This window comes from Phaethon aethereus (assembly GCF_964289735.1).
Source record: "Phaethon aethereus genome assembly, chromosome: 7".
Classification (NCBI taxonomy): domain Eukaryota; kingdom Metazoa; phylum Chordata; class Aves; order Phaethontiformes; family Phaethontidae; genus Phaethon; species Phaethon aethereus.
In genome coordinates this window covers 35209792-35237302 of record NC_138583.1, presented here as the reverse complement: position 1 = coordinate 35237302, position 27511 = coordinate 35209792, and the positions used below count along the sequence as shown (strand labels likewise).

The 27511-nt window shown below is 37.9% G+C and overlaps 2 protein-coding genes across 6 annotated transcripts in view; one reads left to right on the top strand and one right to left on the bottom strand.

The window, feature by feature from the left end:
• Positions 1–140: 140 nt before the first annotated feature.
• On the top strand, positions 141–17491 carry MCMBP (minichromosome maintenance complex binding protein; the record flags this gene model as incomplete). 5 transcript variants are annotated; one of them, XM_082002105.1, is made up of 16 exons in its annotated part: positions 141–198; positions 1010–1095; positions 2859–2999; positions 3304–3345; positions 3818–3951; positions 5362–5480; positions 6881–7032; positions 7774–7874; positions 9682–9851; positions 10746–10869; positions 12521–12638; positions 13310–13475; positions 15642–15775; positions 16415–16579; positions 16980–17068; positions 17365–17491. In XM_082002105.1, the coding sequence occupies 16 exons, from the start codon at positions 141–143 to the stop codon at positions 17489–17491; spliced, it is 1926 nt and encodes a 641-aa protein (XP_081858231.1). The 5 variants fall into 5 exon arrangements, with proteins under 5 accessions (XP_081858231.1, XP_081858230.1, XP_081858228.1 ...); XM_082002104.1 differs by having other exon boundaries at positions 3818–3960; XM_082002102.1 differs by having other exon boundaries at positions 3818–3960; positions 5362–5486.
• Positions 17492–21636: 4145 nt separating this feature from the next.
• INPP5F (inositol polyphosphate-5-phosphatase F) overlaps positions 21637–27511 on the bottom strand; it is a gene marked incomplete at its 3' end in the record, with an annotated part of 44347 nt that continues 38472 nt past the window's right edge. The window contains exons 16-20 of the mRNA XM_082002036.1: positions 26515–26586; positions 26336–26409; positions 24888–25016; positions 24057–24144; positions 21637–22771 (exon numbers count right to left, since the gene is read on the bottom strand). Of these exons, the coding sequence (XP_081858162.1) occupies positions 21637–22771; positions 24057–24144; positions 24888–25016; positions 26336–26409; positions 26515–26586 (1498 nt within the window). The remainder of the gene's footprint in view (positions 22772–24056; positions 24145–24887; positions 25017–26335; positions 26410–26514; positions 26587–27511) is intronic.

Here is a 27511-nt window from a genome sequence, read left to right as displayed (position 1 = left end):
AGGAAGAGGAGGAGGAGGAGGAGGAGGAAGGCGGAAGCGAGGAGCTCCCGTGCTAGGCTTGCGAGCGGGAGCTGACGGCTGCAGGGCGCCGGCAGCCCCCCTGCCTGCCCTCGTCCCCCGCGGTGAGGCTCGCCCCCGCCATGCCGTGCGTGGCCGACTGGCTCAACAACCCCTTCAGCATCGTGCAGGGCATCTTCGGTGAGCGCGGGCCGGGCGGGGCCGGGATCCTCTCAGCAACCACCCGGCCGCCGTGAGGGCGCCCGTAACCGCGCGGCGCCCGGACGGGGTTTTCCTTCACGGGGTGGCGGCGGGAGAGCGGCGGGCCCGGCCGGGGGAAGAGGGGACGGAGAAGCGCCCGAGTGGGCTGGGAGCAGCAGCGAGGGCAGGTGGCCGCTTTCTTCTTCCCCGCCCGGAGCGGGCGGGAGCCGCGTTCCCGAGGCTTCCGGGCGGGTGCGCGGCCGTCGCCGGCGGCTGGGGGTCCCGTCCTGGGGCTGCGCGGGCGCCTTACGCCTAGGCAGTGAGGTCTGCCTCGGCTCGGCAGGCCGGTTTTGGGGGGGGACCAAAAACAAAGCATGTTTTGGGTTTCAGGAGCAATATGTGCTGGCTGCATGGATTACTGGTGTGTGATAGTATTACCGATGCCATCAGCTGAAGCTGTTTCAGTGGTAGGCTTGACCTTGACTGAAAGCATGTTGAAATAAAAATTTCTGCAGTGAACATAAAGCTGAAAGTGGTGCTTCACCTCCTCCGCTTTCTAGCTGGACGTAGTGCAGTGTTTCAGAGCTTTTCCTCACCTCCAAGAGTGGCTGTATTCTTCTTAGTTTGCCTGAAAGAGTATGAGATGGGGAGTCAGTGCAATTACAGGAGACATAAAGTTGTCTGAAACGGCTGTCAGTTGTCCAGAATAGAGGTGAATGTTTAAATTGCTTACTAGGTTAGGAGAATGCTGAATAGGAAGTCTGTTACATGATGCTTATGCTCGCATGAATGAATGTGTTTTGTTTTGTAGCCCAAAATGTTCCGAATGCTGACTGGGAAAAGAAGGTGACTGAATACTTCAAGGAGAAATTAAAAGAAAATAATGCTACTAACTGGGTAAGATTGTTTTATTCTTTTAGAGTTATGCCACTTTTAAGTTTAATTCTTTTTACCCCTTAACTATTGCAGTGACATGTTTTTGAGTTCTTCCTTTTTGTGAGATGTACACTTCTGAATTTTAGGCCTAAACTTTGTGATACATTATTTACATCTCAGTTGCTTTCATCTGTGTGTAAAAGAAAGATGTAAAATCCTGACTGAAACGAGAGAAGCCAATCCACTTGACTTCAGTGTACTGTTTTGCCCTGGGCCATAACTGCTGAGTGCTGCCTATTTGTAGTACAGTCCAGTAGATGGCAGGAGCTGACAAATACTGTCATTTTTGAAAGTGTTAATGCCTGCCCTGTCCACTGTGAGTCTGCAGTAAGTGTCTGTACACCACAAGTTTCTGAACTGCTGTTCATGAACCTCTTGTCTCGTGATCTTTTATCGCGATGCTGCAAATATTGTGTGGGTTGAAGAAATAGCTGCTTGGGCTTTCAGGTTTTAGGAAACAATACTTTCTGCTAAAACCGTGCCTTACTGGGCTGGATCTGGCCTGTTTTTTGTAGTTTAGCAAGGAAGCTATGTTTTAGCTTTGAAAATCATGCGCGCTTGAGTTCAAAAGCTGGTATCTTTCTAAAAAACTGTGGCAAAAACGGCATTGTGGAACACTGCTAAGTGGATTAGAAATTTTCGTATCAAATCTTCTACTTATGGCTAAAAAAACAAGTGAAAATGTTTGGGGTTTTTTTTTTCTTTCCTCTGTCAGTGACAGTATTCTGTGATTAATATTTCATTGAGAGTTTAAACCGAAGTGTAGATGGCAAAATTGTGTTAGATTTTCAGCATTAGAAGGAGTTGAAAGTGCATTTTCCTACTCAAAATAAACATGAGAGAGTATATGTTTGTTTGTTAAAATGCCATTTCCTATTGGGTCACTTCAGGTTTTTGTTGCATTTTAACGTTGGATGTGTTTGTTGTTTTTTTTCAACGAAGAGTTTATCTTCAAAATTGGAAAACTCTATTCTTATTGCAAGTCTTATTATTTCAAGTTATGCCATGTGCCTAAGCATTGATTTTTTTTTTTTTTTTCCCTTCTGTTTTTCCATTGTCATGCAAACGTATCTGAAAAATATTCCCATAATGTGGACTTGGAAGTTAACATACAGGTTTTCTACCGCCTTTTGTTAAAAGATATTGTGCATGCAATTGCCATGGTCCCACTGGTACCAAATACATGGTAAAAGTGCTGTTAAGTGGGAGTAACATAAGTAATAAATTTAATACTGCAGCTGCAATAATTCCCAGTGTAAGAGTTAGTTTTAAATGTTGTAGAGTTTCCATATGGTTTCAGTGACCAAAATGCGTTTCTTTATAGTCCAGTTATTGGGATTGAGAAATGAATGGGACTGGTGGGACTGGAACTGGAAGAATTTGAGAACTGTTAAGTGTCTGATAATCGTAACTCTTATCTGTTACAGCTATTGCAGAAACTTTTAGTGTTGAGATATACACACTTTGTTACTGCTGGGATTAGGGTGGTAGATGTGGGGGACAGTACTCAGAAAATATTAAGTATGTTACCTGATGAGGCACTGAATGGTCAGAAGCAATTAATCGTATCAACAACAACAACAATACAGGGCTTGAGGCAAGTAAGTGAACAGCTGGTGATCAGAGAATAAGTTGGTGACAGATTTTGTGCTGATTTTGGCTTACTTCAGGGCATTTCTTGATCTTTATATACCAGTTGTTTAGAATAAACTCTTTTTTTATAGGTTCCATCACTGAATGATGTTCCCGTACATTACCTAAAGCCCAACAGTTTAGTGAAATTTCGCTGCATGGTTCAAGATATGTTTGATCCTGAGTTTTACATGGGAGTATATGAAACAGTTGACCCAAACACAAATGCACGTGTAAGTGAAATACTGATTTATTATTTTAGTAGATGAGCGTTTTCTCCATTCTAGTCTTCGTATTTCCTTCAGTTTCTGAATGAAACCTCTGGAGTCTGGGCACTGTCTAGTAGAACTCTGTTTATATGGCTCAAATGGCATCAGTAATACATCAGTACTTACATTTCTGTTGAAGAATAAAGATTACTAAAATAATGAAAGTGTCTTCGAAGGACTTCAGACCACAGTGATTTTGGCGTAAGTAATTTGTATTCAGGATTCTGTCAGAAACATGATGATTGAATTGCCTTTTCCTTCCTGATAGGTTTTGCATTTTGGCAAATACAGAGATGTGGCAGAATGTGCGGTAAGTTATACAAGTTATACACATTTTGAGATGACATATGATACAGAAAGATGCAGTTTATAAGAGCAGTATGGCTTATTCGGTACTCACCAGTGGATTCCTGGAGATACTGCTCTTAAAATGCAAAATTAATCTCATGTTTGGAAAGCAGAGTATTCTTAACTGCTCACGGGCATTCTAAGTTCAGCAGGCTTCAAGCTGTTTCTCTTGTATATAAAATTTGTTTTGCTTGGCAGGGGGGAGTGCTCTTGATCTTGAAACTTTCTGCTGTGGATAATAATAGGCTTGTGGTGCAGTGCAATTAGAATCCAAGCGTTATAGATACAGACTGTTTGGATTCGCTGTTTCATGAGGATGTACTCTTACATGTTTGTTGTAACTTTGGGCTGAGCAACTGAATCTGTAGGTTTACTTTAAAAAAAGAAAACAAACTCTAATCAAATTTTTAACAAAATTTCTACTGGTATTTTAGCCTCAGCAGGAGATTGATTTGAACTCCTCACAAACAGTCACCTCGGAGAGACAGACTTTCTACTGTGTTCCAGTGCCTGGTGAATCAGCATGGGTGAAAGAAATATCTTTTTTTGACTGGGCTAGTGCTCTGCTGTACAAAGAGTGATCACCAACTAATTCATTAGATTTAAGCATATAAGTTTATTTAAAGTTTCTTTTATTTTGAATGAATCAGGAGAGGTGGTAGGCATAGAAAAACAAAAATTGGTGGTGTGCTATATGCACAAAGAGGGTATAAATGAATTTAGGAGCATTGCGTTTTGATTTAGTAGGGATTTAGACTAGATTTTCATGTTTGCTTGGGGTCTTGAACGTTTCTGTTAATTTCTATTAGCAAATGCTTAGAAAAAGAAACTTCAGTTGACCCATGGGCATTTCAGTGACATTTTCTGATTAAACTAGGACATTGTTACATAGTGAGAGCCTCCTACAAGAACTTGTAAACACATCTGTATCTGAGCCATGTTAAGACAATAATTCCCAGAAGATTGAAGTGTTGTTGTTTTAATAGTTTGACCACAGTATGTTATTTTCTCAATGTGTACCGGAAACATTTTGGGGAGAAACAAAACATCTTTAGTTTCTCCTAGTAAATGGAAGTTGAATTACCTGAGTGGAATGGGTACAGGATGCTTCTTTTAACACCTTTTAGGAATTTTATATTCTCTTCTCTGCCAAGGGAATGGAGGAGAGGTCTAGAAAATTTGAGATATGTTGCATTTTGTAAAAAGATAAGAATTTGATAGTAAATCTATAACAATTTGATAGTTCATATTTTGGGTTCAGAATTTAAGACTACTACTGCTTGTCATTGGCAAAGACTGCCAATGCAATTTTTAAATTAAGCTAACACAATTTTTGTAATAAAATGATTGGTAAGAGTTAGTCTTTGAATGAAGCTTACAGCAAAGTACTGCAACAATGGAAAATTAAAGTGAGCCAGACTATTATGAAAATAGTGAACATGATTTTGATGTTTGCCCATCATGTTAAGAAAAGGAAAAGTGTATTAGCTTTTTCAGAATTCATTTACAAGTATCATGTTGCTAGTATCTTACAAGTTTGTGAATATTTTCTGTTGGTTTCTTTTTAAAGTAATAATAATAATTGCCAGTCTTTAAATTTTCTTATAAAGTCTGTTCTTTAGGGTTGAGATGTGGGAGGGAAAAAATTCTGGAGATTGAGTTGTACCTGACCACAAGCATGTTCTCTGGGCTTAAAAAAAAACCACATCTTTTTTTTGAGGTTGACAGTGGAACAGCACTCAGTGTGTTTTAGTTTCTCTTTTCAACAAAGCCAATGACTGCTGGACACTTCTTAAAGCAGGTTATTTATGTATCTGAAGAGATGACGTCTAGATAACAATTTGAATTGTTATTTTAATGTCTTGCTCAAAATAGGACAATAGCATTTTGTTGTTTGTTTTTAAAAAACTGACTTTGCTTGAATTTTCTCAACTGAGTCTGTGGTTGTCCTTAATCCGCAATTTTACGCGTATATTAGTGCAAGCCAAGCTCGTGTTAGTCCTTCAACATCCTACACACCAAGTCGCCACAAGAGGAGCTATGAGGAAGATGAGGATATGGATCTACATCCATCTAAACAGAAAGAGCAACATATGGGTAATAGTCATTATTGATGAATAGTTATTGTGATATCTTTCCAGAATTTGCAGAAATTTCATTCTTTAAAATTGAAAGTTTTGCAGTTGTTTGAATCAGTAGTGTCAATGCAGCCTTCATAAATAATTTGGTGGCTTTGTTGAAGTCATCGGTGTGGGAGAACCTATGGTGTTTTATGTATATTGTATGACTTGTTGATACTACTTCCTAGAGTTAATTCCTAAAATTAATATTTTGTACAGTAACACTTGTGTATTGCCTTTTGTATGTAACAGGACACGCACAATGTATAGCAGCAGGCTGAAATTTGGGCATTCTTGCTTAATTTCCCACTCTATTGCAGACTTCGTGGTCATCTGGGGAAAATCATGTAATCTTGTGTGTGGGTGTTATTGTGCAAATTGAAGCCGGACTACATACATTAGGTGCTGCTTTGCTACGAACAGTGGTATATACATCTAAAGAATATCTTCTGGCCTTACCTTTTTTCCTAACGTGAGACTTATTAATTCAACCTCATAAAGGAACCAGATTAATAGCAGACACTTGAAGCATCCTGAAGAAAGCTACTAAATCTTTTAAGAGATGGTATTTCAAACAGTAGCAGTGTTCAGAGAGTGTGCAGTTCTTACCTATGTTGTAATAGGTTTGTGAACTCTTTGTCTCAGTGCTCTTCTGTGGAGATGCCACTTAAACTAGCAGGGGTAGGGATGTTTGGAGATTTTGGCATGTTTTCTTTTGACCAAGAGAAAGTGGCTAGTTTAAAATTGTCAGTCCTGTTAAAGGGAAAAAAATGTAGATGCTGTTGCTTTCTTTTGTTCGGTGTTATACATCTATCAGGTTCATTAGCTGAATTCAGGTTTTTCTTTTGGCATTCTTATCAGTTTGCAAGTGTTTTATTAGATAGTTTAGACTGTTTTGTCAACTATTCAGTCTGATACTCAGACTGATCAATTGTAAAATAGATTTTTATAGCTTTATTATTGCTGAAAATCTACAGATATTTTTAATGTAAACTGTTACGTTGATGCATACTCTTACCTTTAAGAACTGTCTAGTTTTTTGACCATGAGGTACAGAAAAATACTACCTTTGCAGTCCGACCAAATTTAGAAAAAATTAATTCACACAGTTTAAGCATTACATTTTGAAAATCAGATTGTTGACCATGTTTAGTCTTCTAAGACACACAGATTTTTACCAGTACTTACGTCCACGCTTATGCATTTGTGAGACTTTTCTATTCTGAGTAAGAGTATTTGCTGTTAAATATATTGCTTTATTAAATATTCTTGTCTCAGGTGTCTTGTTAGATTAGTTTAATTCTGTATTGCTCACTGGAGAAAGTTGATGACTTTTGCATTTGTGTTTAAAGAGCCTACGAATCCTTTATTTTTCAGGCAGTGGAGGTGATATCCATGGATGCGTGGAGCCAAAAAGATTAGAAACAGAGGCTTCTGCAGGTCATCACCTCATTTCTCCAAACTGCTCTCCTCCACTTGACCTAAATTTTCCATTGCCAGGAGAGAAGGGACCAGCATGTCTTGTAAAGGTAACAAAAGTGGAGAGATGATGAACATGGCTGTGGCCTCAATGGGGCAGACAGAATCTGAAATTAGAGTGTAGTTAGGAAGTATTGCATTAGTTTATAGGCACAGAAAATGACTTTCAAGTTCACAATTTTGTTTCTACAGTTAATTACCTTGTTTCTCTTCACTACCCCTGCATGTGAATTTGCTGAACTCCTCCAACAGCATTTGTTAGAGCTTGCGCATTCTCACTACACCTAGCGAAGCAAAAAAATGTGTTACTAGATGTTCAAGAGCGTAGCTGATACTGACTCCTGGTATTTTGCTTTTAGGATTTGTCCTCTAAAGGAAAAAAAGTTGTGATGGAACAAGCCAAAAACCAATAAACTACACATTTTCATATTGTATTTGAAATAGTCTTTGATTCAGCAGTATGCTATATTGACTATGAAACTTCCAACACAAAATTTCTGTGCTGTTAGTGTTGAATGCTCTCTTATTCAGCAAATCGTGATAAATCACATTAGAATACAATTGTTTACATTTGTGTAGCAAAAGAATGCCAATAGGAAAAAGCATGCAATCATAAACTCATTTTTCCAGTGCAAACTTACTGACACTGAGGACTAGGAGAGACCTTTTCACACAGACTGTCCTCAGTTGACAGTGGAGTCTCCTGAGATTTTTCCTTTTGTTTGTATTTGTGTTCAGTCCTGCATCTGGCCCATCTGCCTCTGTATTTTATTATTTTCTCTCTGTGGCAGGTCTATGAGAGCTGGGATAGCTTCAAAGTCAATGATGTTCTGGAGGTATATGGTATTTTGTCTGTGGATCCAGTGCTGAGCATAATAAATAGTGAAGAGAGGTAAGGCTTCCCTGATGCGTGATCCTGAAATGAAGGAAATTTTTATTTCAGTGAGCAAAATACAGATGGGGAAGTGTGTAAATACATAACAATTATGCTTGAGAGGTGAATTTTGTTGCTTAAAAAAAGCTTGATGCGGAAAGTGTTAGATCCATCGTCCTGTAAACCGCAGTCCATTGTACTGTGGTACATCCATACCCTTGGATGCACAATATGTCTTTTCTTAGGTTGTTGTTACAGTGTATAAAGCAGAAAGTGCTTCTGTAGCTAAATGTTTTGTACTCTTTCATACCTATTAAACTTTCAATGAATGAGTGAATAGTGAACAAAGCTTTCAAATAAGCTTTAAAATTACAAAATGTCCTTCTGAAATAATTTCTAGGTTCATGAAAGTTGTTACCATAAACAGTTCTGTAAAATATAAAAAAAAAAAAACCCTGCATGTCTGCATGGAGAATGAATGTGACCAAAATGGGTATAAATTGTGTTGATTTTTTTCGTTAATTAAGATACATCATCATATTAAACTGCTGATAGAAAATTCCCATTTCAGCTGGTGTTCTGCAATCACTTGCTTGACAAAATGCAAACTAATCCAGAAGGACACAAGAAGTCAATCTTTAAAATAAAACCGTTGACCGATCTAACATGTACTATTGATGTCTTGAACTATTGCATTTCAAATTACTGCTGTTGGTGATTTTTGTTTATCTTTCTGATAAGTACAATATCAAGAGTGCAGTGTGAATCCTTCATAGTGCCAAAAGTTAACTCAGCCTGGTAAGCTGCTTTTGGTTATCATCTGCCTGACAGCTCATCCCAGACTGACAGCTCAGTTGGTCTGTCATAGGTTGTTGTTTTTTCTCCCTGCATGTCATTCTGTCACCAACAGACAAAATGGTGGCATTTAGCAATGTTTTGAATGTGAACAAAAGAAATTCCTTTTAATGGAAAGAGTGGATAGTCTGTTGGTGGCCTGCTGAAGAGTCTTGGAAGTTATAAAGCCTTTCAGCTTTTAAAACCGGTACAAGTTGATTAAATTTGTGCTAAACTTTGCTATCATCTGATACAGTCACTTTAGGGATTTTTAGTTTCTATATAACAACTGAAAACCACCTGGAAGGAACTTTGTAAGGCATCGTCAGGGGGAACAAAGCTCATGTATCTGAACTCTTTAATACCTTCATGTTTGAGCTGAGGTACTTTAGGATTTATTTACGTCTTTTTTTTACTCAGCCAATAATATAGCTGTTATGTGACTGTCTAGAGGATCTTGTTGTCAGGCTCCAGAACCCAGTGGAATACGAAAATCCCACATGTCCAAACACAGACAAATGTAATAAATCATTATTTTCTCAAAAGTTACTGTTTAGACTTCATTCAGTACATGCTGGACAGAACAGTGTGTAACATTTTGTTTGAAGCTGCATCTTAATAAATGGTGCAGCAAATAGTAAATGGGGTTTTGTTTGGGGTCTTTGGTTTTGGGGGTTTTGTTTATTAGGAATTTTTTTTCCCAGAAAAGTAAGATTTGATTATTTTCTGAAAATAATAGGATCAAATTTTTTTTGGTCAAGCATGCTTTGGCATTTCTGTATCACTATGTGATTGCGATTCGGTATTTATGGTGTTTATAAAAATCATAAAGAAGGTAGTTTGAATATGGGAGGAGTTGCCAGGAGCTGGGAGCAGATGTTGTTTGTTCCAGTGTGCTCTGTTCTTGGCCTGGTTCTGGCTGCTCTTAGTCAGATGGAGAGAAATTTGTGTGGAATGCTTCTAAGTCCAGTTGTGCTGTGCCCTTTCCTAGGGACAGCTCAGCCCTTGATCCTATGGAGTGTATGGACACGGCGGAAGAACAGAGAGTACACAGTCCTCCGGCCTCATTAGTCCCCAGAATCCACGTGATTTTGGCGCAGAAATTACAACACATTAACCCATTACTGCCTGCCTGCCTTAATGAAGAGGAGAGTAAAACCTGTGAGTATCTGAACTTGACCTCTCTCTGTGTACATGTAAATGTGCGGTTTCCTAGTACATGTGAACAAATACTTCTTTGCTTGGAGACAAGTGCATCAATGTCAGGGTTTGAATTTAAATCTTGTTAAATGGAGGAACAGTTCAACACCACAGAAGTGGACAAGATGCAAGTGTTTGCGTTTGTGACGCTTACATGTTTATTTTTCTGAAATAAATGTGATTTCTATGAAAGCTGGTTTTGCTTTCTGTGTGCCCAAGGATTTTGCCAAGTTGTTCAGCCTTAAGATTTTATTTGTTCAAATGGAGTAGTGAATTGCTGGAAAATTGTATTTTTGATTTAGTGGAACAGTGAAAGTAAGAAACATACTGACAATGTAAAGAATCATAATACTGTGAAGAAAATAAGGCAGTTCTGTTTTTAAGCAACTATGCTATTGTGGCCTATTTGACTGTTATTTTTTGTCATTGAATTATTGCATGCAAACCTCTAATCAATATTTATCATTTTCTTCCTTGCATGCCTTGTACTGGTTGTCCTGAGCTGTGCTACGTATAAGGGGCTTTTTTTCTGTCTTCAGTATAATATGAATAGGCCAACAATTTTAGAAATTTGGCTCAGAACTTTACCGTCTTCTGCAAATGCATTACACATTACATATACTGAATTAAAAAAAAAAGAAAGCATTTCCAAGGAAATGTTGAATGACTCAGGTTATCCAAAGCTGGTAATTGCTTAGCTGGAAAAACAATGAAAGTTTGTTTATTTTTCCTAGACTGCTTTGGAGTAACCATTTTCCTTATCAAACTGTAAGAGAAAGTAACATTTATATAGAAGGAAGAGGGTGAGGAACAGTGCATTTTCTGACACTTGTTTTCTTCTGCTCTTTTTATCAGTTGTTTCTAATTTCATGTCTGAGCTGTCACCAGTGAGAGCAGAGTTGCTTGGGTTCCTCACCCACGCCCTCTTGGGGGACAGTTTGGCTGCTGAATACCTTATACTGCATCTCATCTCTACAGTGTAAGTATTTAGATGCTTGCTGAGAATTTATAGATTCATCTTTTAAAGGAAATCTGCTTTTATGGGGTTCTTCACCACTCTGCAAATAAATGGCAGAAATAGCTTAAACAGACAAAGTACTACTGTAATAAGTACTAGCTAGAGTTGTCCTGTCATAATAGGCCCAGTAAACAGATTTCATTGTCTGAAATAACAGTAAGTTGTGTTAAAAGGCCAATTTTGTGGCAGTATTCAGTGTTCCTTTGAGAGTTGTGGCAGTATTTCAGTGTTGCTTTGAGAGTTGGACAAAATCTCCAAGATACACTTTTAAACAGAGGTATGAAAATATCTTTTTATCTCTAGCTTCTTTTATTGAATAGGACATGCAACTGACTTCTCAAAGACAGCATTTACTAACTGCAGCAATTATTGTTTAGGTATTAAAAGATACTGAAAGGTACATTCTGGGAATTTGTTTTATCAAATGTAGACATATGTTTAATGGGATGCTCAAGTGACCCCCACTTAGCATGTGATAGAAATTTACCACCTGAGCTGATGCTGTAGCTGAATGTGCAGGCATTGTGATCTATCTTCGTGGCTGATTAAAGTGAATTTGCTTAACATTTTCTTATGTTAGTTTAAACTGTCACTGGATGAAAGAGCAGCATCCTTTGACTTATTAAAATTTGATGTGTGAAACTTCAGACAATATGTTTTGATTAGATTAAGTAGAGTTGTGAGACTCAAATTTAAATTTAGACTTTCTTTTAAAAAAAAGAAAGTAGTGATTTCTTGGTAAGTAAACCACTTGTTTTATGGTTTTCAAAAATTCCATTCTGCTACAAATGTACAGGACGCATTTGTTTAACAGAAGTGTTTACAGACCTGTAATTGGACTCGGCACATTACCTTTCTCATACCTGCAGCTGATGTGTAAAAAGCCATAAGAGATTTCTCAGCCTCAGCGAGACAGGTGGTATCAAGATAGATCCAACCATAATGCCATGGCAGCATAATCATGAGCTGATGATTTATGGTGGGTTTGTGTTTACAGTCTGCCCTGAACCCTTGTCCCCATGTAAATATAAGTACTTCAATATCAGTATGTGGTGTTTTGGGTTTTTTTTTTTTCTTATTTTATTCTGTGCACACTTCATTCTTTCTAGTGGGACTGTGAATGCTCTAACACTTAGACTAGAATGTGTTTTCTCTCTTAGCTGATATCACAAAAAAGTTGAAATTTGTCAAGAATGGGGAGAAGATACAGTAAGAAGAGGGAGAGGAAAGCTGAGGGCAGGTAAAGGAAATGAACAAGCATAATAAGCAGGGAAATTGAGATTGGGCAAGGAGAAAGGAAAAGATGAAGTATGTTTACTGAGTAACAATAGAGGACAAAGAGAACAGAATGTCTGGAAGGCACATTGCAGGATCTCAAGCACTATAAATGTACTGCTTTTGTGCAATGCTGCAAAGCCTTCCAAAGCAGCCTTCAGCCTAACTTAGCTCTTTGGACACTGGAGAAGGAAGAAAAGGTGGCTATTATTTATGTATGTATTAGTATTGAAATCCTGCTAGCTGTCAGAGAGACTGCACAACACTCAAATTGATTGATACCTGTATTCACCATGTTAATCCGATGCTTGCCTAACCTATGTTATTTGTGGTTTAGTTATGCAAGACGAGATGTGCTTCCTCTGGGAAAATTCACAGTCAACTTGAGCGGATGTCCAAGAAATAGCATCTTCACAGAGCACATATACCGCATTATCCAGCAGCTTGTTCCAGCAGTAAGAATAATGGCATTACAGTGCTTTAACATTTCTGATAGTAGATGTTGAACTAATTGTTCCAATCAAATAAACAATATTTTAGTTAGAGGCAGGCTTCTTAAATGAAAGTTCCTGCTGTCCATATAGAGGGCAGATAAAAATGGAGATAGTCTTATCTGTCAATTGAAGTCTCTATTTACCTAATCATCTAGATTGAATATGGAATAGAATCATATCCTCATAGGTATTAAACTGACAGACAGATGCTGCATCTGTTTATTTTGTGTTTTGGATTGATATGTTTAGACATTTAGATCATGTACTTACCATGTTGTTACTGTTTATCCCCAAGGTTGTGGATACTCATCTGCAGAAAATTCACAGTAATTCAGTTTGGGGTCATAAGAATTGTATTGCTGTAATAAATAATTTTTTGTTATTTTGCTCATCCTAGATGTGCAATACAGGTGATAGGAGTTCTTAACAGCATTGTTTTCCTTTGGGAAATATTTTTTCTTAAGTATTTAGCATTGGGACATTTGAGATAAAGTGTATTCTACACTGTGGCAACAAGTTTAGTTTTACTTACTATGGAGGTTCACAGTTGGAGGTCTCACTAAAGGAAGCGGTATTTACTAGGAAAGCTGGAGGAGAGGAAATGTGCTGATTAGTTTCGTTTCTCGTTGCAGTCCTATCGCCTGCAAATGACCATTGAAAACATGAACCATTCACGATTTATCCCGCACAAAGACTACGCAGCTAATCGCTTAGTCAGTGGAGTATTGCAGCTTGCCAGCAACACTTCCCTCGTAGTAGATGAGACTCAGCTTGAGCAAGGACAGCTTGACACAACAGGTGGACATTTTTTAAGAAAAAAAGAAAATTTTATATATTTTTTTTTAAGACAACGATGCTAATTGTGTCCTAGTGATAATTTTCTATTACAGAACTGTTTGTGGTTTCCATATCCTCTTTCATTGCTTGAACTAGCTTCCTGCTAGCTGCAGCCTTCTCAGACAACTTACAGCTTGATCTCCTGGGGTTGTTTTTTCCCTATGTTACTTTGGAAGTTTCTGGTATTTTGTTCAGAAATGTTCGTATTGAGTCAAAATCTATCCCAGACCACAAATGACCAATAATGAAACCAGATGGTTCCTTGTTTAGTATAGCTTTGTTTGCATTGTAGAGAACTCTCGACAGTGTCCTTGACACTTGGTGGAAAAGGCCACTGATTTGAATAAGTCTTTAGACCAAAACACCGCAGATTCATTACAACGGCCTTTCAGTTTCCTGTGATAATGAATGAAGAAGTGGGGGAAGCATACGCTGCTGCCTGATGCTTTATACTTTTACTGTATATATGGAATCCATCCCTGAAAACCCAACTGAAAACCGGACATAAAAAAATAGCTATTACTGTGTGGAACAGAATGATGATTCTATCTTGTAAGCTGATGTAGTGCTGTGTACTATGCTTTCTACAGACCTTTAGACAATTAATTTAATTATACATAGCATAAAAGAGGTCAGTCGTGGTACCTATTAAAAATTCAGTAGCTGGAGAATGCATAGTACAGATATTTGTGGTGATTTCAAGGAAAGATTAATAGGAAATCACTGGAAGTGACTTTATTTTAAAATAAAAATGCTATTTTGAGAAACCCGCTAGACTGTATGATGCTATAAGCCTATTGGGTCTCCTAATGAGTATCAGTACTCTGTCCCGTTCAGGCCCTTAATCTGGCAGAACTAGTGAGGTTCAGGTTTCAGGTTGATTCTATTTAGAAACACTTTTTTTTTTTAATTACTGCTATTAAAAGTTGTTCATTGAAATTATTCACTTGGTTTTGAGTCTTCAGTATTTTTTTTTGTAACTGCTTTAGTGAAATTACAAAATGTCACTAAAGAAAATAGTAAAACTAGCAGAAATCTTTGCATTATCTGTTTAAAAAAAAAAGTCAAAACACATGAAAAACTCCTATTTACAAAAAAATCTTGCTGTGCTGGTTTATAGGTTTTCTAAAATATTTGTCCTTAATGTCTAAAAAACTCAACATTTAATGAAAAGTAATATTATAAGTATTAACAGTTGGAGACAAAAAAGGCTTGATAATTTAATTTCATTTCTGTTGATGTGATGTTGTTCTGTACTGAATTTAAAGTAAAAAAAGTAAGTATTTTTAATTTCTTATAGCAATGTTGGGAACAAAATTTAATCCTGGAGAAGAATACATGTCTTTAAATCTAGTAGTTGGTTTGGAACTCCTGGAAGTTACAGCTTGGAGGTGCCCCAGAAGTAAACCATAATATTATCTTTGCCTTTATTTACTAACTTTGCCTTTATTTATAGTATAGTAAATTAATACTAATTCATTAAAGGCAAAAACATCACAGTAGATGTGACATTTGATGCCGTAACACTGCTGAAGAGAAATTCAAATGTTGGGTACATGTCAGTATTTCAATGGGAGAATTCCAAGAGTTAATCAGTTAATTTGTCAATCTTGACTTTCCAGATTTTAAATAACTTGGTTCCAGGTAAGGCAAGTGACTTCTATGACAATTTGGCAAAATAATGAGTGTGTTTTTCAGCTGTTCTGGTCATGCTAGCCAGAACATCTAATGTGTTCTTTATCCAGTAAGACTCCTCCCGCCTCTTAAGCTGTTAAATTACATTTTCTGTCAGATAATTGGCAGTGTTTTGTCCTATTTTGAGGAGAGACTTTTTTTTTTCCCCCTGTAAATAGTTGTCTGGCTTTTTAGGACCAATGAAGACATTAGTTATTAACACATATACTAGACCAGATAAAATTTAGGTTTGAAATCCTTCAAGAATTCTTAATTTTGGTCTTAAGAAATGGTTGTCTCTATAGGGAAGACACCCCAGACACAGGAAGAAACAGGATGCTTGCAAGAATTTTTCTACCAGCTGCTCATTAAAAACAGATTGGGGGCAGGGGGAAATGAGGTCTGACATTTGTTTATGTCCGGTTGTCAGAGAATTTGTTCTTGCTTTTCTAGGTGTACATAATGTGACAGCATTGGGTAATCTGATAACTTGGCAGAAGGTGGATTATGACTTCAATTACCACCAGATGGAATTCCCGTGCAATATTAATGTTCTAATCACTTCAGAAGGCCGATCACTCCTACCGGTATGGCAAGGTCTTCCTGAATTTGGGGAATAATTACAGTTGGTAGCTACTTACTTAGAGCATGCCATTCCAGAGACAAGTGAAGACAAGAACTGTGTTGTGACGCGGGGTGGGTATGATACTAGCATTAGTTCTCACCTGTGGCTACAGCCTGGCCAAAAACCTGTTCGGAGGAGAACCAAGAGATTGACCTTCCCTCCTCCTTGGCTGAATAGTACAGCGATGGCAAGGCAGCGACTGGAGTTACTGACGGGGATCACAGCAGTGGGTAAAGCCTGCAGCTACACTGCTACTCTCAAAGCCTTATTCTAGTACAGTAGTTTCTGAGGTGATGGGCGCACATATAAAAAGCAACAGATCTGGCACTGACCCTAGAAAAATGGAGTAGCCTAAGCTTACAAATATCTCATCTCTTGCATTCCAGCTTTATGAACTGAGCGTTTGCTGTCCGGCCTCTAAGTGAAATACGCTGCTTGAATAAGGACTTCATGCTGGTTTTCAGAAAGGGAACTGTCAAATATAATTGTTTTAGCTTAATTCTGGGAAATAGTGACTTATGTTGCTTTAGAGATTAAATTAGTCTTGGAATAGAAAAAAAGTAGGATGTGGAATGAGATTATATGTAATTTTATTTTTCAGTCAGATTGCCAAGTCCACTTACAACCACAGATAATTCCACCAAACATGGAAGAGTATATGAACAGCCTCCTAACAGCGGTGCTCCCTTCTGTGTTGAACAAATTTCGAATTTATCTAAGTTTATTGAGGCTGCTGGACTATAGTATATCTGATGAAGTGACCAAGGTATGGAAGAGTTTACTAATATGTTTTCAACTGTATATTCAGATAGAAAGCACCTTAACAGAAAGTTATTTTACTTTCCCATTGCTCTCCCTACCAGTGATTCTCCTTGAAGTTTTCTAAAAACCACACAGAAGCATTTTCTTGTCCTGAATGGATTTGTATATACTGAAATACTCAAGAGTACTTTACATGTACCATGCTTTCTAAAACTCATTTTGAAAGCTCATTCTTTTCAAAGATGAGAACAAGCCTATTTTTACTCAGGCTCGCTTCCCAACAGCAACAAGTTGAAATGTTCCTCCTGTAATCTAAGGGTCCTTATGGTGTTTAGCTCCTTAGAAGCTTATCTTGTAGGGAAGTTTCTTTTTTGCCACTTAATTACATGCTGTATTGTTTATAGGCAGTAGAAGAAGACTTTGTAGAAATGCGCAAGAATGACCCCGAGAGTGTAACAGCTGATGATCTGCACAGAACTCTGCTTGTAGCAAGGTGGGTAGTGCTGTTTGGCCTCACTGAAGACTTTCTAGCAAGCTGGTAACAAATGAAGTCAATGCTCACTGTCTGCAGTTTGATTGTAGGTGCATGAGGAATCAAAAGATGGAATCGCCTCTTCCTTTGTTCTGCTTGTCACAGATTCTTAGTTAGGCAAAGTATTTCCTCCCCCCTCTCTTCACATGCTTTCTAGTTCATAGGATACTGAAAGAAAACTGGTTTTGTGCTGTATTAGCTTATCAAACATGACACGTGGACAAGCTCTTCTTTAATTGCTGTTTCTGCTCATCTAGGTTCCTGTCTCTCAGCGCGGGGCAGACAACACTGTCAAGAGAGAGGTGGCTGAGAGCAAAACAACTGGAGGCATTACGTAAAGCCAGACTTCAGCAGCAAAAATGTGTTAATGGGAACGAACTTTAATATTTTGTGGATGTCGCTATGAAAATTGTCTAATCCTAGATGGAACCCATACTAAGATTGGAATATTGTTTATACCAGTTTTTGTAGATAATTTATACCAAAAAGTTAATGGATATTTACCCTTGCAGTCTGAACATGTTAACTCTGTTCAGCCAGTTAAACATATTTTATGAAATTTTTTGGAGCCTGTTTTGTAATTGAAAATTGGTAACAATGAGCAAATTGTTTGATATTAAACTTTAATACTGAAGTTGTATAAATTTATTTCCTTTAATAATAAGAAAATTTAACCCAGAGCCCTTTATACACGGCATTGTATGGAATCAGTTTGTGATGTAATTCGTGAATGGCTGAATTCTGAGGATTAGAGGGTTCAGCTTGCCAGCAGCTGTAAGAAACACTGACTTTGGTATCTAGAACTGTGTCTTCTTGTTCCCATGAGCTAAGGCATGTGGCAGTCCTAGCAGCAGCAGTGTAATAGTGATTACACTGGTGTAAAGTGAGTTGACCTTATCTATGACAAGATTCCTGTAGGAAATGCATCTTTATTGTACTTGGAGAAAACTATGACTGACTAACTTCTCAGATCTCTCTAAGGAGCTTTATTCTGGCACAACTTCTTTAAAAAAAAAAGAAAACAAACTTGGACTGGAGAATTGGCAATACTCGCTCATGTACTCATACAAAACATGCCTATCTGACTTTCTACATTACCAGTAATGCAGTGTGTTTAAATGGTTTGAATAATATCAAATTAAGCATTAAGAATGGTCTCTACATATCTTAATCATGCTGTACAGTTTGAGCTGGTTTTCAGAGGACATGCTGCCCCTAATAGGACTTGTAAAACTAGTTTAACGAGGGTGGTTTAACTAGTGAAACGTTAAGCCATCTGAAGTTGGACTAATCTAGTTAGATAAACTATAGAGTAGTAAGGAGGGCTGTCCTTGTGGAGCCAGCCTGCAAGAGTCAGTGATGGAGTTAATTCTAGATTTTGCTTCAAATTAATACTTTTCTGAACAAGAAAAAAAGGCTCCTGCCAAATTTACTTTAAGCTGGTACCACCTTTACTTAGTATCTTGATTGAGAGTGCATGAAGAGGAATCCCCTTTTGCACTGCATTTTTCCTATTCTAAGCATAGTGGGTTTTGCTGCACAGCCAGTCTGAAACAGTCTTGTTCATCTCTGCACACTAGTAATAATTTCAGAATTAATTATGGTACACAAAAATTGTTTATCTGTCTTAAACTTGAGCCAAGTTTGATGATGCACTTTCAGATCTCTTGCAGCATGGCCTCAAGTTGTGCCAGGGGAGATTTAGACTAGATATTAGGAAAAATTTCTTTACTGAGAGAGTGGTCAAGCATTGGAACAGGCTGCCCAGGGAGGTGGTGGAATCACCATCACTGGAAGTGTTCAAAAAAACATGGCACTTCAGGACATGGTTTAGTGGACAGGGTGGTGCTGGGTTGATGGTTGGGCTTGGAAAAAACCTTTAGGATCATCAACCTTAATGATCCTGTGATTATTTCTTTTTTTGAACACTAAAATGAATATTCATGTTTTCATCTGACTCATGCTACATCAATGTGAAGTAACTGAACAGGTATGGAAAGAAAATGAAGTCTCTCCGTCCAGGAGCCTGGCTGGAAAGCATAGCTCATTTGTAAGATTTTTCTTCCAGTGCTGCTTAGGGGATGGCTTTATGCATATTGCTGTGGATTATTTGAGACTCTCTGCACTATTTATTTCATAAGTCCTGGACAACTCAGGCTGGCAGGACATGATACTTTTGGCTCACCAAGCAGTAAATGATGAAGCAATGCAGCAGATCAGGAATTCATTTCCAGGAAGATAGGCCCCAGACTGTTGACTAAGCCACTATTTTTTTAAATATAGGAATGACTTTACAGCTATTAGTACCCTTGCTCTACAGGACTCTTTTAGACTGTAGAAGTCACTAAGTAAGTAGTTGTACAGATCAGTTTCTTTCTCCTACCAAAATAATGGCAAAGTACTTGGAATTTCTTCTTCCTCCTCCAGAACCTTTACTAGTACCAAGGCTTAGGCAGGTTTTAAGGCATGTCCTCACAAATGTGCCTACCGCTTCTTTTCTTTTTCCTCCCCTGAGGCCAGGGCTGTCGCAGCCCAAATTCTAGAAGGACTTAAGTCATATACATGCCTACTGCCTGCCTGTCATCTTACCTTATTATGTCTGGAACTGGCTGAAAGGAGGCTGCAAAGAGGACAGAGCCAGGCTCTTCCCAGCAGTGCCCAGTGCTGGGACAAGGGGCCATGGGCACCACCTGAAACACAGGAGGGCCCTTCTGAACATCAGTAAACGCTTTTTTTACTGTAAGGGTGGCTGAGCACTAGAAGAGGTTGCCCAAAGGGGTGGTAGAGTCCATATCCTTGGAGATACTCAAAAGCCATCTGTACATGGTGCCGGACAGCCTCCAGCTGTCCCTTCCAACTTCACCCCTTCTGTGATACTATGACTCTTAAGCCACAGAAAGTCAAGACAACCCACCCATCTTTGAAACTTAAAACCCTAAAATGCTGCAGTACCATATCCCTTAACATCACATGCCAAAATTCATCTTTTGATTCCACTTTTTTATTAAAATATTGTGTGTATTGCTTACATTAAAATACAGCAGTAGTTTAATTTTAAATACAGCCACAAGTATAGACACTCAAAAAACCCAAATCCACATCACTTTAATAAAACAAATAAATAAATCTGATTTGTTTATCAAAGTTTCAGACCATGAGGGTTCGATGATAATCAATTCAGACACACTAGAAGTCCTAAGACACCGTACTACTGTACCCATATGACACTATTTTCTTGGAACACCACGTGCAGCCTATCTACAGGACATGGACTAGAACACAGAGGCACTGGGTCTATAATGGTGGTTATCGTTATAAACCACAGCATAGTAAGGTCCTGCTTTACAGTAGCTGTTGGATAATGTCCTATACTAGAATGGCATGGCAAGGCGTTTCTGGGAAAGAGTAATTTAGATAGATTTAATCTTTTAACACACATAAATATTGGTTTGGGTTTTTTTTTAATCCAATTCCCAGCATGAGTGGATGCTTAGCCTTATCCTGCAAGTAGGCAAAGCTTGAGTTGGTAATGAATTTGGTTTTGATTAGATGCTGACAGCTATGCTGTGATGCAACACTGATTTTATGAAACCATACATTTGCATTCTGTTTTAGAAGTTTTTTGCACATTTGCATCTCGACAGTTAGACTATAGCTTTAAAAAAAAAAACATAGCACAGAGACACAGTGCCTGAAGGTCAGGTATCTGGCTTGTCTTGCTTTACACAGAGACCAAAAAAAAAAAAATAAGAGCAAGTTGCCAGTGTTTGGAATTTGGAAAAAAGGAAATAAGAATAGCTTTGGCATGGGGCAAGACAATTATACAACATTTGCTCCATTTCCCCTCACCTCAAAACAAGTGAGAAAAAAAAGTTACAAACTAAACTTGCACTGCAGGATTGTGGATATTTCAGATTGGATCTCTATGCTATATCTTTGCTGAAAGATAGCCCAGGACGTGCGGAAAGAAAAGGACAGCAAAAAGAAATCTTAATTTCTGGTTAACGTAATTAAATTCAACAAAAAACACATCAATTCCCATTGTAGAGGCACAATTCATTGAAAGCTGCATCTAAAACTTCAATGGAAACAAGTAAAAATACTAGTCCAAAAATAAATAAAATGTAATTTACTGGAAAGTTATTTTGCTGGTGCAGTGCAAGGTAAGTAAGGTCATAGAAGTGCAGTATCACCTTTTTAGTATAAATATGTTCTCCAGAAGTCAGAAGAGCTACAAAATTAGTCTCCAAAAATAACTGTGCAACACATTTAAGACAGACAGCATACTTATTAAATCCCAGTGTCTAAGCTACCTGTTTAAATATGGTTTACCGTTCTTTTGTCTCAGCTACCTGAGGAAATTCTGAAGCTTGGCCAGAACCAAATTCATTTGCATCTCTCACTTCCTGTAAACAGTTATTGTTGATCCCAGTATCCAGTAGCAGTTCATGCCACAAATACATCCTGATGTAATTTTTTTAGTATTGTATTCAAAGCCACAACTAGAAGAACACTTCCTAAATTAGCAACTAGATTTGAATTATTCGTGTCTGGCATTGCGTAAACATTTCTTTCAATTCTTTTTGTTTGATTTCATTGATAGCTTCTGGTTCTGCAGGGCTCTTCTGGACCTTTGCCACAGCAAAATTAATCCCTTGAGTCAATCCTGCTTGTGTGATGTTAGCAACCTGGACCATAGAACTGCGAATTTTAGCAAAAGGAGATACAGCTCTGCTGCTGCTACTGTCAGCTGGAGAAGGAGTCACAGGGAGTCCCGTCTCAAGGTTACCAGATACAGATCCCGGGCTTTTATGAGCTTTAGTGAAGTCGGTCCCACCAACAGCTAAGAGCTGAGGATTTGGCTCAGAAGACTGTACATCCAACTTAGATGGCCTGGAAGGAATGTCTCCAGTAGCTTCAGCCTTGGTTTCTGCCGCCTTAGATGTATTATTGCTCATTTGATTTATTATGTGATGGGGCTCCTGAGAACCAGCCTCAGCTTCCAAAACATCTGACATTTTACTTTGAGCATCATGCACAAACCTCTGGCAGTACACATCAATAGGTTTAGTAAATTCCATCTCCACGTTGTCAGCAGAAGGCATGGATATGTCTTCACAGTCAGACCGGCTAGCCTGAGACACATGGATCTCGGACGGAACATGAATGCTAATGTTCATGTCAGTGCTGCTTATAGATTGGGACCGACTGCCCAACCGTGGAGCTGAGGCAATGATACCACAGCTAGGCAGCACGTAGTCTGTCTGCCCTATGTTCTCCAGAGAGTCAGTTAGCTGGTTGTCCTCATCAGATTTAGAATTAGTCAGGAAGTCATCTGAGTGGAATGAATCATTATCTGATACTTCTGTATCAGATTCAGTATGGACTTTGGTATCTACCACTGGATTCTCTAAAGTTTCAAGGCTGCTATCTGATTTCCAAAGATTCACTTTCAAATTTGGTTTTAAAAAATTTACTTTCACTTCAGGTTTGGTAAAGCTGCCTAACTTCCGAAGATTGCTAATGTTTACATTGGATTTGGTTTGTTTCACCTTTTGATTGAGAGATGAGAACTTGCTCAGTAAGTAATTTTTGCCTTGGGCCAGGGACCCTCTGTTCTGAGAGCGAATGCCAATGATGTCTTCATGAGGTTTACTGCTCTTCCTGGAAGAAAAAGAAAAAAATGTCTAATGTACAATCGAGGCAGTCTCATTTATAAACACCAAGCATCTACCATCTTCCAGTCTACTTCCATAATAGAGATGGACGTTTTACTAACTACATTATCCTTTCCTTACATAATTGTACCCATAAGCTAACCAAATTCAAAAGAACAAAAAGGAGAGTTGATAGAGAACGGTAGCCAAAGAAAGGGAAAAGCAAGCTTCTGCAAGCATTTTTACTTTTAGACGAAGCTGGATTTGAATTCTGTCTATTTGTAGCCCTGACTTCATGTATGCTGTACTCAGTAGCCAGATTTAGCAAATATTCAGTCTTCAGTACCTGTAAAAGAGCAAGATTTTCTTGCTACACTTTCTACTTAACTGAGAAAGGAAGCTGAAATAGTAGCCCAATAATCGAATGCAGAAGAAAGTTACTGAAATTTGTGCCCTAATAGTTTTCACTTGACAATTTACATTTGTGCTACACATTTTTCTAGGAGTTCACACAGTCTGAATGGAAGAGCCCAAAAATAATGCAACAGATTGCTCTTGAACTGGTGAAGCATGGTAAACTTCAGCTAGCCATCCCCTCTTATTTCTACTCCAATGTCCTTTGTAAAGGATTTCCTCACTGTTAACACCTCACCAGTATTTGTAGATAAAGGTTACTTCTGTTTAATTATATATAGTCAATATATTAATTGACTTATTAGAGAAAACTATCTAAAAGTACTTACTAGAACTTTTTAATTATCAACTATACTTTCATGCGCCCTCTTCTCTTAATGGGCTTGCAAAACGAAAACCTCTGTGCCATTCTGACTAACACTTAGGAGTTCAGAAGTTTAACTTCAGCCATTTCTTCACACAAGACTTGTAATATTGTCTGGATTTGTTAATCACTCAACTGCAGTGGAATCCAAGCCAGATTTACACTTCACAGGTTGTCTTCTTACTACAGAAGCAGACATTAAGTTCAGATAGGAAAAATTAAATCTGACAAACTAATCATGAACCATCTGACTTGCAGTAGGTTATTTGCATTTGGTAGCGTACATTGTCTATAAGCACACATGTATATAACAGTATTCTTGCTTGCACTTTTAGATAAGCACCAGCAGACAGTTATTATTGGAAGCAGCATACGGACAAGTTAACTCCTAGCACAGTAGCTAGATGCAGACATTTCTTTCAGGCATCGCATACATGACTGTTACCACACACTGTTAGCCCTGAGAAGAGAGCACAAGTGGGGCACGAAATGTTCACGTCGTTTAAGTACTCACCTCTCTAGCTTTTTCTCAATAATGGGCACATCTAATCCCATTGCTTGCTTTGTGATTCTCAGCATTTCTGCAATGCACTGAAGAGTGTCTGAAATTCAAGTAGCAGCCTGTCAAGACCTTTAAAAAAAGTCCTTAAAAGCCCATATTCCAAAATCTACAACGAAATAAGTCTAATTTTAATGTAATTAATTTTTTTGGGGTTTGTTGGTTGTATTTTTTAATTTCACCCTAGAGGTCACAATTCTGATTTAAAGCTTAGAAAATAAACTTAAAGATTAGATTCTCCTTAAGCCCTAAATACTAGGTGTAAGTGAATCAATGCCACAATTCACCATTTGTGAAAGGAAGAGAAGCAATTACATTTATTCTACTCTTTGTTGACAAAACCCAGTGCTCCAGTTAAGAAGTGATTTTTCCCTTATTAGTATTTATTTAATTTAGTTAAACAAACAAGAACATTTCTAGACATTGATTTCACTAAAGAAATCAATTTCTTCTGCTCTTTAGGAGCTAATTTTAAGTTTACTTTATCAGTCTTTTGGAGCAGTAAGGCTCTGGACATACAAACATCTCAATTCTAGAGAGACATGTTGCTTTAAAGCCGTATCTGAAACTTATTTTCCTTTGTACTAAAACAGTAACATTCTAGTGTTCACACAAGAAGCCACGTACAGGGTTTTTTGTTTGTTCCCCACCCCACAAAACTGGATTATATTAAAATTTATCCTTCTTCAGCAGTTATTCTAAGAGCAACGGAAAAAGTGTTCACTAGAGAAACACTGGTATACTGAATACACTTCTATGCATAAAACCTTTCCATATGAAACAAACCTTTTCCATCTTCTTCTGGGTTGCGTACCACAGCTCTAAGAGTGTGAAAATATCCGCTCATTTCTTTGTATTTGTAATGCAGCCTCATGCAAGAGAACTTGGGTTTGCCAAAGAGAGTAGGCTCAGGCCCTGAGGAACAACAACAACAAAAAAAAAGGTGATTAGAAATCTACTTTAACCAAAAACTGAAAGAGATACTGCAAAGACTGTACCTAAACATATGTAAGTGTTGACAGTTGACAGTCTTTTTCAGCATAAAAAGCTTCATGTTTATTTTAGAGTAGGATAGCCATTTTAAATGAAAGATTTTTCACAATAACTAAACAATCAATAACTTACAAAAAGCAATTGGACTCTGTGCATATCTGTTATAATCCAGCCTGATTGTTTATTACATATTATCCTTTCAAATAGAAGAAAAAAAAATTCTACACCTATTACATCCTGTGTTTTGGGGTATGCTTTTGCAAGGATTAAAAGGAAAGCTAATAGAGCTTTACCAAGTAGAAGTAATATAAGTTTCAGACCAGGTACTTTAACTCTTCGATCCACTGCATCATATCTATATCATTAAATGGAGGGGAGGTTGGTTTTTGTTTTTACAAGGTATTTGGTCTAGATGTTTCAACTATGTTCTGTATGTCAGGACGTATTATGGATCTCCACAATACACAAGTGAGAGACACCTTTCCACTGAACTCTTAGAAATTGCACAGACATAGTGAAAGTTACAGTGAGGAGATGGTGAAATCACTATGCATTGTGTAATGGAGGATTAAACTCTATTGGGGGGCACACACTGGAGGCCAGAAAAATTTCCCTCCTTTCTCTCCGTTTGGAACACCTTTTTCATCTGTAAAGTCAAAGATCTTACATCTTTAATACTACTTTCAGCAGAAAATGCTGAACTTAACCTGCAGATGTTAACTTATTTATTGACTAAAGAATGTAAATCAGCATAACAAGGTGATTTTATAATAGCATGTTTCTTACCAGACCTTGAGAAATAAGAGTTTAAAAGCTATGAAACAGATCTCAAGTACAATTCAGAACCAGCTGCTGTACTTGGATCAAAGAGTGCACTGAATGCAAACCTGTGATGCATTATAGCAGCTGATCAAGTTGTTACTGCCATTTAATAAATAATGAAATTTTTTTTGATGAATCCATGGGGTTTTTTTTAAGAATTTGAAAGAAGGAAAATTTTAGAACCCTACCAGCGATCAAAGTTTCCATTTCAAGCAGCAGCAAAGGACAGGACTGAGAGAACATAAACTCAGCTCTGGCATCCGTTATCAGCAAGAAAGCACATTTCTAGCTATGGTGGACTATACAGGATATATGCAATACGTTGAGGCTTGCTGTTGCAATATATTTGTAGGATGCTTTGATAAGTGCTCAAGCTGTTGTTAAGAGCATTCAAGAAAATATTGTGACTACGTTCTTACCTATTTCTATCTTTTCCAGAGCTTCAAGACTTAACCTTTGGTACTGATTCACCTTATCAATTTCATCATCATAACTAGAAAAAAAAAAAAAAAAAAAATCAGAATTTAGCACTTCCTACTAATCTAAAACAAAGCTGCTAGAAATAAACTACACATAGTAAGAGAAAGTGGTAACTTACTAGGCCACGTAGTAGGCAGAATTAGAAAGTAACAGCAGAACATCCACATCCTTATGAGTGGCATCAATGAGACTAAGGAAGGGGAAGAAGAAGGATGAATACAGGGGAAAAGGTTTTATTTGCACAGCTGTAACCCATCCCCAGTATATTTTAGGGACACCCTTTTACAACTGAAGGCACATTACAACAAGAAGTTTCAATTATGGTACGTTATCTTGCATGATACTGCTACCTCTTCACAGCCACTGAAGAACCAAGTGAGGTGGGACACTTTACAAGCCAAAACGTGATGCGTCATTAGCCTTACCATACAATAAGTGGATCCATGCAAGCAACACTCTCTTAAACCCAGAGTTACCCAATACCTCAAATGGGTCAGCAGCAGGTCCAAAAATAAATATAAAACACACAAGCTATTAAAAAACGCTAACAGGATAATGGAAAATATCTCAGACCCAGGTATTTCTAGAAGTTGAAGCTTAACCTGCAGAAGATCTAACCACTATTTTTCTTTTACAAGTTAGTGAACTCTGAACTTGGTAAGGAGACTTATCGGTGAGGTTAGAGTTTATGCTCCCTACTTTTCATAAAGAGAAATCTACACTTTCCTACTACTGACTCATTACACAAGAATTTAATCTGATCAGGTATAGCTTTGAAGTCAAGTTACACTTTCCCTACAAAGCAATAAGGAACAACAGCTCCTGAAACAGCCCTTTCTAAAACTGAGGGTGGTTAGAAGTTCTCTTCATGGTGCCTGCCACGTTTTGGCTATATTAACTCAATGCATGCATTTCCAGGTGATGTCTCAAAAGTAACTCCACCATCCACCTTTTTTAATGGCACTTTGGGAAAAGCATGTGTTTAGAGGACCTTCTCTTTTACAACTACCTTTTATTCAGTCCCTTCAAGAACTCTCGATGTGTTCCTAAGACATCAGCTATCAAAATCATTTAACATCAGTAGTCATTGACAGAGGTGTCAAAGTAGCAGCTGA